General features: G+C 41.3%; 1 protein-coding gene and 1 pseudogene across 5 annotated transcripts in view; one reads left to right on the plus strand and one right to left on the minus strand.

Moving 5' to 3' along the window:
- Positions 1–12,433, plus strand: part of EFHC2 (EF-hand domain containing 2) — a 195,379-nt gene that overhangs the window by 91,236 nt on the left and 91,710 nt on the right. For all 5 annotated transcript variants that reach the window (XM_072818319.1, XM_072818320.1, XM_072818321.1 and 2 more), the window contains 3 exons: positions 1,603–1,716; positions 2,084–2,222; positions 8,888–9,053. In XM_072818319.1, coding sequence (XP_072674420.1) covers positions 1,603–1,716; positions 2,084–2,222; positions 8,888–9,053 — 419 coding nt within the window. The remainder of the gene's footprint in view (positions 1–1,602; positions 1,717–2,083; positions 2,223–8,887; positions 9,054–12,433) is intronic.
- On the minus strand, positions 10,064–10,157 carry LOC140628918 (U6 spliceosomal RNA; annotated as a pseudogene).

Below are 12,433 nucleotides of genomic sequence, written 5' to 3' on the forward strand. Positions count from 1 at the left end.
TGTTTTTAGAATGGCTTTGACCGATACGCTAATTATAAAATAATAATGATGCACCTGACATTTGCAGTGTGTCTTGGTATCAGTTGCCTCATTTATTCATTCTTTCAGCAAATATTTATCAAGTGTCAACTGTGTGCCAGCTCTGGGGTTAGAGTAAAAAGGAAAATGGATTAAGTCCGCTTCATGGAATACATTCTCACGGGGGAGAGGAAAAATAGCAGTAGGTATTCCCTTGACACTCAAACATACTTTGAGAAAACAAGGAATCAGGACTATTATTGCAGCTAGCTGACAAAAGTGAAGTTCTCAGAAGGTAAATATCAGGCTCCAAGTCCTGTAGCCAGTAAGTGGCAAAGACAGAATTTGCTCCAAGTGTACTGTTTTTCTGTTACATGGCTTACTTATACCCCACACTTCATGAATTCACACATTTGAACTGGCATTTTATGTCACACGTATCAGGGATGATTCAGATTTCTCATCTGTATGTGATAAACTGATCACTATTGACTCACACAAGTCAGTTAGGATATTTCCTGCAGCTCATGCAACTGCTAGGACCACCTCTAGTGCCCAGAACTGAGGAGTATCCTGGATTGCTCTGGGCCACGGTTTCTGGTAGAGGCTGCCTGCACTTTTTTTTCCCCTGCCCCACTGAGTAACTTCTGTTGGCCCACTAGTGCTTCCTTGAGCTCAGGATTGGGCAGGATGCTAAACTGAGTAAAGAAGGCAAGGCATGGTTTCCTCCTCGGGTCATTTCGTAGTTCAGTGAAGAGAAAAGATGTCTGCTTATATGAGGCATTTAGAGAACCACCAGGAGTGGTTTAACCGTGTGGTAGGTGCTGTGCAGGTGTGGACTGGGGACAGGCCAGGAGGATGGGAAGGGTCACAGGAACGATGGGCCTTTATCACAGCCTCGAAGGATGATTGTGGAAGTATAGGGAGAGGGAAATGGAGTATGATGGCAGAGAAGAACCCTATTAGGGGCAGGGTAACCAATTCCCTCTACCCTTCTGGGCTCTCGGCTGAGACCACCTCCCACCCCCATAATAAAAAATTAAGAAGTGAAAAACCAACAAATGCTGAATTACATGCATACCTCCTGTATACATGAGAGAGACTCAGGAAAATGGAGTAACTCCCTGAAATGGCCCAAGCTCTACCTCCTTAAATACCATCGCCAGCTAAAGATGAAACAAGCTGCCAGGGGAGGTGGGAAGAAGGGTAGTTATAGGGGGTCACCAAGAAAAGCACAGTAAACAAAAGTAAGGCTGTGATGCAGATTTAGGTTGTCATCTTTTCCACTAATCAGAGGTCTTAGAGATCTCAAGTCGTCTTTCTTTTCGTGGTACACAGAGGGAGACACTCTTATAAATTTAGATTTCCTTTATCCATGTAAATGTCTTTTACAGAAGAGTATTTCAGCTTCTTCCATGTCTGTTGTTTCTTAAAAAAACCCAGCACACCCAAGAGGCCTATTTTGGGGTGGTGTGTTTGCTCCCCTTCACATACAATGCCTATTTCCCACTTGAGCCCCTCACCATGATGGTTTTTGTGATTAGTAGGCCATCTACCAGACCTTGTATGGATTTTGTCTTCCAGTATGGCCCACCTGGAGTCTGTCAGCCAGGCCAGGTAACAGATCGAACAGTTCTTAATATTTATGGTGGCTTGAAAGAGAATCGAGTGGATGGCTACCTGTTGGATAAATACAAGGTGAGGAACCTTCACATTTCGTTGCTGCTTCCAGAGTGACTTTCCTGGAACGTGAAATGTGCAGTGTGAGTCACAGATTGTCTTCTGAGATTAACTGTGAATGAAGTTAACGAATACATAAATGCACACATTGTACTGCTGGCTGTCAACACTAAACATGCTTAAGTGCTTGCTGTTTGCAAGCACTATACGACTAAAAGATTTTCCAAATGTTGACAGCAACTAGTTGTCTTGGTTTGATTTAAAAAGTTCTGTTATAAATGATATAAGTGAGTGGGTTTTTTTAGCAATTTTTTGGGGGGGAAGGTAATGCCTGGGTCTTTGGAGGGTCTATGATGCCAATACTTTGTTCCTTTGTTTTTATTAGCTAGGAAAATTAGATCAAGAGTTTTACAAAGATAGTGACCTATTCATAGGAGCCACCATCAATGTATGGGGAAGGAAAGTACTTCTTTGTGACTGTGATGAATTTACGAAGACTTATTATAAGACGAAATATGGAATTGGTGAGTGATACATATGTACATTAGAAAATAATATTTAAAATTTAGAATCTTTATTCCCTACTTAAAATTTTGCTTTTGAGTTTTAAATGCTCCTAAGAGCTACCATTTATTGAGCATTTGCTCTCTGTTGGACATTTGTTGTCTTACTCGTTACTAACAACGACCCGAGGCTTATTCATTATTCCCATTTTTGAGATGAAGAAACTGAGGCTTAAGAGGGCTAACTTGTCAAAGATTATGCAGTGAGTAAAGGGTGAGCTGAGATTTGAACTTGTCCGCCTGATGCCAGAGGCTTCTGTTTTCCTTTATAAAAGCCAGCCTCCCACCTTACTGCAATATAGGGTCAGTGTTTTCTGGTTGAGCGACTGAAATGGGAATCTGAATGCTTTTCTTTTCACTGAATTCTTGCTAACTACAATGGATATACTGTGTCTTTGAGTTCTCTGGGGGAATTCTCTTGTGCCAGTTTGCTCTACCTTTTTCTGATGAAGCCCTGCTATGTTTCCAGCTTTTCTCTCTTCTTAGGTATTCTATTCAGATGAGTCCAGTTCAGAATGAAAACAGGTGATTTATTAAAAACCTACCAGGCACAGATTATTGTGGTAGGACTTAGGAGCTACAGAGTCAAAGAGTTTCTTAGGTGGGAAGGAGAACAGAAACCTACAGCACATTGGATGGTGTTATGGGAATCATAGAAGCAGGGAAGGATCTGATACGAAACCTGAAAAACGAAACCTGAAAAACAAACCCTTCATTTGTGAAACCTGCCAGCCAGCTCTGCCCTCATCCTGGGCCCTGCTCCAGGCACCTGCTGGTGCTAGGCTAAGTACAGGCTGGTGGGACTTGCCAACCTCCCAGGTTGGGATTTGGCTGGGGTGGGAGTGCTGCTTACTCCTGCACTCCTCTCTGAACATTGGAGTGTTCATATGAGCACACTTCCCTGAGGGATGAGATAGAAGCCAGAAGCAACCAAAGCTTCTTAAAAGATAAGGTGCTTTTTCTCTAGAATGAGATGAGCACCTCTTGTGTTTCGGTGTCCCATTAGTATTCCTGGCTTCCTGGGAATCTCTCTCTCTCTTTTTTAAAGATTTTATTTGTTCATTGATTAAGTGAGTGATTGCACAGGGGGAGTGGCAGAGAGAGAGAGGGAGAGAATCTCAAGTAGGCTCCATGTCAGTCGGAGCCCAATGCAAGGCTAGATCCTAAGACCCTGAGATCACGACCTGAGCTGAAACCAAGAGTCAGGTACTTAACCACCTGAGCCACCCAGGCACCCTCCCTCCTGGGAATCTTTACATCACGGGAGAAAGCAGAGCACACACAAAGGATTGGAATAAAGAAGACTTTCAATTTCACTCCCTTTTTTTAAAGATTGTATTTATTCATGAGAGACCCAGAGAGAGGCAGAGACCTAGTCAGAGGGAGAAGCAGGCTTGCCATGGGGAGCCCGAAGTGGGACTCGATCCTAGGACCCTGGGATCATGACCTGAGCCAAAGGCAGATGGTCAGCCACTGAGCCACCCAGGTGACCCTCACTCTTTGGTTCATTAAGGGAAGTTGTTCCATTGCATCTGTATGGCAGATGCGTTAAAATACGTGGGCCTTGTAGGTCCACATTGGTGGTCTCTTATTTTCTAACATTTATCCTCTTTCGTGGACACAGTTGGGAATACTAGTTTTGGGGACTGTGAACAAGAGGCAGCCAGGAATGTGCATGTGGTAGCTATTATAGAGAAGTTGCTAGTGGGCTATATAGGTCTTTGGGAGGGAGAATTTGGTTTTTAATAAATGTCAATACCTGTTCAGAGTAAATAAGTTGTCAGTACAGACTTAAAATTTGAAAAAAAAAAAAAAAAGAAAAGATAAGGGAACTGAAAGTATGGACTCAAGTCATACTGAAAGATGATCATAACATAAAGGATGGGGCAAAGTTTCCAAAACATCATGTGATCCCTTCAATGGAGAGCCCAACATTTGGTCCATGATTGTCCATCACCTTGATTTTGAGAATATAAAGGTGGCATTTGGGAAAATGAATATGATGATGGTGAGACATGGTACATTGTTAGTCTCTTAACAGGTTTGCAGGGAAGTTGCAGAGGCAGAGTGAATTCAGTGGCATACTCTAAATCTAGCCATCCTCAGCAAATGAATCCGCTTCACATGCCCAAGGATCCATTTGTGTTGAGCCCTAGTGTTTAATTCCTTTCTGCTACCTTCTTTTGTTCACTCTATAGGATTATGTATTATGTAAAAAAAAAAGTGGTTTGTGCCTTTAAAGCTAATATAACACGAGCATTATGCATTTAAACAGAAAATTATGCAAATGCAAAATTATGATGCATTTTATAGTCACGCTGACTTTTTAGATTTCTCATAACATATGTTAAAATATTCCATTTAACAGACACTATTATTACACAACATTTCTTAAGTAACAACAGTGTACTTAATGTAAGTAATGACTAGAAATTACATCCGTGATGCAGCGGAGGCGGGGGGTGGGTGGGTTGTGAATCCGTGTTCCCTGATAATCTTTACGTTGCCATTTCTGACTTTTTGGTAAGGTTAAATTAATGTACTTAATGTTACTTAGATACAGTTACTTCTGACATTTTAATTTTTATTTAGACTTCATCTGCTTCTATAAATTCATCAGACCAAATTTTATACATCATACTTGGGTACATTGGAGCTCAAACCAGAACAAATTCCTGCTAATAACTGCAGTCCCATTTCCTTCCGTGTCAGTAATTGTGGTCAGTAGAATACCTAGTGTCTCCACTCCGCAGCACCACAGGAAGGAGATGACAGGTGCTAACCACACAACTAGGGACCTCCTAAGGGGAAGCCAGTGGGGAAGATTCATAAATGCAGCCTTCGTGCTTTTTCCAAGAGGTATTGGTACCCTGTTGTAAAACCCAGTTTGTCTCCTAAGAAAGATAAGATTTTTTTTGTGTGTTTAAGGATTCCAAGGAGAAAGCAATTCCATAGACTTCTTGCACAAAACATTCCAATGTGACTCTCCCCCCTAGGTCACTTGGCCTTCCTGCTGGCCCTGGCTCACCTGCTGGGCTGTAGCATGTCACTCCTTCATTATTTCATGTGGATGAACACGGACTGGCAGATGGAGGCCTGTTGGACTTTCCTGTAGCATAAAGGTTAGAAAAGGCTCCAGGGGCTCCAGCATGTGTTTCTTTCACTGAAGGAATGGGGACGTGAATGTAAAATGTTCTTACCTTAGAACTACTGCCTTGGATTATTATTTCTTTACTATAGCAGAACTTGCTATCATCTATTCTTAGTGGCTGGGAACCAAACTAGTAAAAGACCAGCCATTCTCACTGCTCTTGAATACTTATTAGGCTATACTGACATTAAGGATGAGCAAATTCTTTTAAAAAAAATGATTTTATTTATTTATTCATGAGAGACATAGAGAAGCAGAGACATAGGTAGAGGGAGAAGCAGGCTCCCTGCAGGGGAGCCTGATGTGGGACTCGATCCCAGGACCCCAGGATCAGGACCTGAGCCCAAAGCAGATGGAAGAACAAAATTCTTAAATCATCTTTAATTTTGTGATGTTATTTCTGGCCTCTTGATGAACTCTGAACTCTTGGTGCTGGAAGCAGTGGGACATCCAAGATAAGAGTTTTAATGATCATCTGAGCAAATTAGCTATCTTAGGCTGCAATAATGGAGTAGACTTTGCCTCTCGTTGCACCACATGACCCCAATGGATCTAACATTTTTTCCTCTTTTTCTTCCCTTATGAAGTACAGAGGATTGAGGAATGGATGATCCCTAAGGATGTTCTAGCTAGAGCTCAAAAAGTGTGTGATTCACTAATTATTTGACCCAGAAGTGAACATCTGACTCAAATCATTTGACCTGGGTATATTGGGTACAAGCAGAAAGGGGGATAACTTTGATATTAATGAACTTAATGAAGCTTGAGCTTTAGGGTTCTTCCTTTGCAGGAGCCCCAGTCAAAGGCCCTGGATCTGATTTTGTCATAATAATTTGGCATTCTTTGTGTTGAAGATTTCCTCCCAAATTATGTTATAGGCTCTAGACCTCTCCAAGTCCGGGTCCATATCTGGGTTACTAGAATATACAAGATGAACGTTGAGGTGATGGAAGGCTTTCTCCAGCACTGTTTCCAACTGAGATGGCAAATATTAGAAGGGGCATTAAGATTCCTTTTATTCCTTTTATTTTTATTTTATTTTTTTTGTTTTTTTTTTTTTAAGATTCCTTTTAAAAACCTAGCACCTTTCTGTAAATTTGTTGGAATCTAGTTAATCGTGGATAGACAATGGTATATATGTTTTTGCAAGTCACTGGGAATTAGAGGAATCAAACCATTGGAAAGACAGATGTGTCTCAGGGTTCAGCAGAATGCTGCTGGAGAAGATGTTTGGGAAGATGCTGTGTATAAACACACATAATTTTTCACATAGCCAACAAATGGTTTTTAATACCTGAAGCATGCAGGATGCTGGGATGATGGAAAACCAAAGGCAGGAAACATTCTGGTGCAAGCCTGAAGCCTTGCGAATGTACACAGTTATCCAGATTTCTCTGGATCTTGGGCCAGAGGATCCAAAAAGATGTACGTGGTACAAAAAAGTCAAGCATGATGGAGTGGGACAATTCTCGGCTTTTATACACTAGATGGCACTGTGGGTGCAGAGGAAAACTCTAAATTGGTTCTTTTGTTACTTAAATCTGTTGCAAAAATTATGTAGTTAAGAAAACAACACTGTTATAAAACCTGTAATTTGACGGGGAGGTATAGAATGCATTCTTAATTACTTCGTGATTCAGTATGTGTCTTCTTTTGGTTACACTGTTCAGATTAGTATGGAGAGAGTTGTGTGTGTGTATATGTCCCCTGTCATAAGAAACGGATCATGGCCCAAATAATTTCCTAATAATCATGTGGAGCTTTCCCTGCCATCCTATGGTCCTTTACCTGAAATGAAGGTTCCAATCAGTGGCGTGTTTAATTTAATGGTCAGCAATGATAGGGTCTGCTGTAGTTCAAGCCTAATTCCAAGATCTGAACTTTCCTCTTCATTACCAAGGTTTTAATTGCCACAAAAATAGCAAGAGGGGAGGCTCTCAAGTCACTTCTGTATTGGCTGCCTGGCTGCTCCCTTTCACTGAGCCAGTGAGAAATCTTTGATGGCATTCTCTCTGCCAATATGTCTTCTGTGAACGGTTTCTGTTAGGGTAGAACAATACTCTTTTGGGGATTATGCTTGAGGGGATTTCGTGCAAAGGCTAAGAAATAAGGAAGTCTAAGGAAATGCAAAAGTTGAAAATGTCTTCCAATCAGAGTTAGAAATAGCTTCAAACCCTTTGCCTTTCTTCGATCCAGCAGTAAAACAAAACAAAACAAAAACAACAAACATGCACAAAAAACCCCTCAATTTTAAGAATTAGGTTGCCTTGGATGACAAACTGATGCACGTTTCCAGTTACAGAGGTGTGCTCTAAATCTGTACTCTTGATTCGGTTAGAACTTTGACAGAGGAAAAGGAAATCTTTGTTCATATGGAACTACTCTTGAGTCACGAATGGCAGCACCTAGGGGACACTCAAGGTTGGAGAAGTAGAAGTTCGATTCCATGAGTTGTCTTGTGTTTTGCTTTCGGGAAGATCCTGCCATTTTCTTTGCCCTTTGGATAAACATAAGTAAGTGACTTGGAGCCATTGGTTCAACATGCTAGTCGCTCTGGAGAGCATACACGCTTCTCAAAGATTATACAGCCTCACAAATGAGGGCCTGAAAGCTCCCAGGCTGTTACATAAATGTCCTCAGCTCCCTGTCCATCTCTCCCTCCTCGCAGATGAGAAGTACGTGAAGAAAATCAATAGTATTTCCAAGTAACACGCCCTTTGAGTGAGTCGGCAGAGGTGATTTTTAAAGTTTCGTGTATTTGTTATCGGTTTTATTTTTGTTTTTTGGGCGGGTTTTGGGTATTTTTGCTTTGTCACATTTTAGTACAATTTCCGTCTTTTCTTGGACAGTCACAAGAGCAACCTGGAGCGGTGGCTGGTGAGAGGAACTTTTAGTTTTGTTTTGTCACTAGATGGGGAAGTGCCATGGCCTGGCGTTGAGGTAGAGGAAGGAGAGAGGCCTGAAAAAGTGGACACAGGAGGGAGGGGACAGTGGATGGGGAAGGTAAAGGCAAAACAGTCAGGAATCAGTCCTGTTTAGAAAGGAATTTGATTAGTGGGTGTTGGCTGAAGTTAGGAGAGGGCTGGGTCGCAGGTTAAAACAGGCTATGGGTGGCAAAAGGTTCCAAGTTTGAATTTTCGTTATCATTGGGAAAATCAGAAAAGAACGAAAAATAGTCAGACATGGGGATGTGATGACAAAAGAGAAATGTTTACTTATTTGACACAGGCAGTTTCTTTTTTTTTCCTTTCTTTCTTTCAAACCAATGGCGATTATTGAGTGAGTTCTGTGGTTTTTATAAACATGATTGAAACCTACCCTCACAGGGTTTTGCTGTGTTTTGTTTGAAAGAGTTTAAAATAGTCCACACAAAGCTCTCCATGTCCATCTTGAAAACATAACAAACCTTTCAAAACAGCCACAATCAGGGCAAAAAAAAAATATTGACGTTTCATTTGCCTTTGTTTTGTTATAGAGAACTTTACCTCGATTCCATGCAAGGCTCCACCTCTTCCAAAAATAGAAAGGAAATTTCCACCTTACACCGGCTTTGGTTCTGAAGAGGATTCTCTCCGTTCCTGTATAGGCCTCGTGCCCACACCTCATCAGAGGGACTTCAAGAAGTTCATGGAAAAAGACAGGTGCTTGAGGGAACCGTGATACCAGTCTGATCTTTCCCAAATGCGTTCAGGGTTTATAGTGTAGCCCTTGTGGCCGAAGACATGACACTCAGCTCGTATAATTAAAAGTCCAGGCACATACCATTATAGCTTTTTAATGAAATTGATTAACATACAAGTATTAAGAGGTCCTCAATTGAATGGTTATTTTATTTATTTTTTGTCCCAGTTTCATTGAGGTGTAATTGACCTATAACATTATGTTATCTTAAGGTGTGCAACCTGACTGGATATGTATACATTTTGAAAAAACGATCACCACTGGAAGATTAGATCACATCAGTCACTTCACTTAGTTAGGATTTTTTTTCCTTTTGTGATAACTTTTAAGATCTACTCTCTCAGCAACTTTTAAATATACAAGAGAGTATTGTTAACCACAGTCACCATGTTGTACGTTAAACCCCTAGGACTTCTGATTTTATAACTGGCAGTTTATACCTTTTGATCCCCTCTACCCATTTGCCCACCCCCTACCCCCACCTCTGGCAGCCACCCATCTGATCTGTTTCTGTGAGTTTGGTTTTTTGAGATCCCACATGTAAGAGAGATCATACAGTATTTGTCTTTCTCTGACTTATTTCACTTAGCATAATGCCCTCGAGGTCCATTTATGTTGTCACAAATGGCAGGATTTCCTCCTTTTTTATGTTTGGATAATATTCCTTTGCGTATGCGCATGTGGCATCTTCCATATCCATTTATCTGTTGCTAGACGCTTAGGTTGCTTCTATGTCTTGGCTATTGTGCGTAATGCCGCAGTGAACACGGGTGTGGGTATGTCTTCGGGACAGTGATTTCATTTCCTCTGGATATATACCCAGAAGTGGAATGGCTGGATCATATAGTGGTTTTAATTTTTTCAGGAACCTCCATACTGTTTTCCAAAGTGGCTGCCCCATGCATTCCCACCAACAGTGAATGAGGGTTCTCTTTTCTCCACTTTCTTACCATCGATTTGTTATTTTATTATTTTTATTTTTTAAAACACGAATTTGCTCGCCATCCTAATGGCACAGGAGCCATGCTAATCTTCTCTGTATTATTCCAGTTTTATTTTATTTATTTATTTATTTTTAAAGATTTATTTATTTATTTATTTATTTATTTATTTATGATAGAGAGAGAGAGGCAGAGACACAGGAGGAGGGAGAAGCAGGCTCCATGCTGGGAGCCCGACGTGGGACTCGATCCTGGGATTCCAGGACCGCGCCCTGGGCCAAAGGCAGGCGCCAAACTGCTGAGCCACACAGGCATCCCCTTATTCCAGTTTTAGTATATGTGCTGCTGAAGTGAGCACTTGAGTGATTATTTTAATGTGTAATCTGGAAGCCCTGAAAGTTTTATTATCCCCAAATTATGTTGCCTTTCCATACACATATCTCCTTAAGATGGTCCCTAGGAAGTGGTATAGAGTAGGGGTCAGTAAAATGTTTTGTTATGGATCAGATCATAAATATTTTTGGCTTTGTAGGCATTGGGCCTCTGTTACAACCACCTAGCTCTGTCATCATAGTGTGAAAGCAGCCAAAGAGTCCATAAACAAATGTGTGACTGTGTTCCAATAAAACTTTGTTTATGGACATTGACATTTGAATTCCATACAATTTTTTACACATCACAAAATAATATTCTCTTGATGTTTCCCAACCATTCAAAAACGTGAAAGCCATTCTTAGCTCATAGCCCAGACAAAACCAGGTGGCTGGCCATATTTGATCCACATGCTATAGTTTCCTACCCTTGGTATAGAGGCTTTAGTGACTCTTAAGTATTTTTCAGAATAATACTTGACAATTATTGTTTTCACTTGAGAGGTTTGAGTTTAGTAACCATAGATTATTCCTATGGCTGAATATAATTTCAAAAGATGGACTTTCAAAGGTATTCCTCATATATACAAGGAAAAATCTGCTGCTCCATCATGTGTATAGAATGTGGGCACTACCCATGGCTCCTTTTTATTTCTGCAGGGAGAGCAGACCCTGGAGAAGTTAAGTTGGGGAAAAAGTGGTGGGAGAATGTTGCAAACATTTGAATAAGATGCGGGCTAAACATCGAAGTCCTATGCGAGGGGAAATACTGAATCAGGAGAACTGGTGATGAAAAATGATAAAGGAAACATGTAGTAAGACCAGAAGAAAGAGATGAAAAAGCCTCCAGAATTTGATAAAGTTAAATGGGATCAGATACAATTGTAGAACATTTTGACGTAGACAGAAGAAGAGTTTTGCTCTATTTGTAAAAGTGGTGAAAACATATTAAGAATTATATAGAATACATAGAAGGTTGTCTTGGCCATGACATGAAGGCTTTTGCCTTTTTTTTTTTTTAAGATTTTATTTATTTATTTGACACAGAGAGCTCAAGCAGGCAGAGTGGCAGGCAGTGGCAGAGGGAGAAGCAGGCTCCCCACTGAGCAGACAGCCTGCTGTGGGGCTCAATCCCAGGACCCTGAGATCATGACCTGAGCCAAAGGCAGATGTTTAACCCACTGAGCCACCGAGGTGCCCCTGGCTTTTGCCATTTTAAGAAATAATCCTTGGGGCGCCTGGCTGGCTCAGTTGGAAGAGCATGTGACTCTTGATCTCGGGGATTGTAGGTTTGAGTCCCATGCTGGGTGTAGAGATTAGTTAAAAGGAAAATATTTTTTTAAAAAATCCCTTATTTTTAAGGATTTTAGAGTTCTGTTTTTTAAGTTGTAGAACTGATGGTTCTACAACTGGTTAGAAATACTGCTACTTGTGCCTCATCCTAGACCTGTTAAGGCAGAAACTCTGGGGGTGGTAGGACCTGTACTGTGTTTTAATCAGCCTTCCAGGTGGTTTTGATGCACACCGGGCTTTGAGAACCACTAATTCCAATCACAGAAGAGGGACACTAACTCATACTCAATCCTCCTTACAGATAAGAGTTTACAGGGCAGGACTTCTGATGGATACTTTTCACTAACTGCTGCTTTTTAGGGCAGCCACCCGAAGGAGGCAGGCAAGAAGAATGTCCCTATTGTAAAAGGAGAGGGAATTTTTCTTATAAGTAAACAAGATGAAATATGATCTAGGGTGTTGCTCCTGGAACCCCGGGAAGGGGGGAACAGCTCCTTGTGGGTCGTTGCCTTTAGTCTCTCTTTCTGTCTACACCACATCAACTTGCCCACAGGACACTGACTGTAGACAGCATTCCACCTTCTTGTCCTGCTGCCCTGGCTGGGCCATTGGTGGTACAGGCACAAATGTGTCTAATTTTGGTTTTTTCTGTCCACTGCTTGTTCCATGCTAGGAATACACTTCCCTCAAGCTCCTCCTACACAGTGACCTTGTTTCCATAGTAACTGGCACATT

Source organism: Canis lupus, chromosome X (genome assembly GCF_048164855.1).
Source record: "Canis lupus baileyi chromosome X, mCanLup2.hap1, whole genome shotgun sequence".
In the NCBI taxonomy this organism is placed as follows: Eukaryota; Metazoa; Chordata; class Mammalia; order Carnivora; family Canidae; genus Canis; species Canis lupus.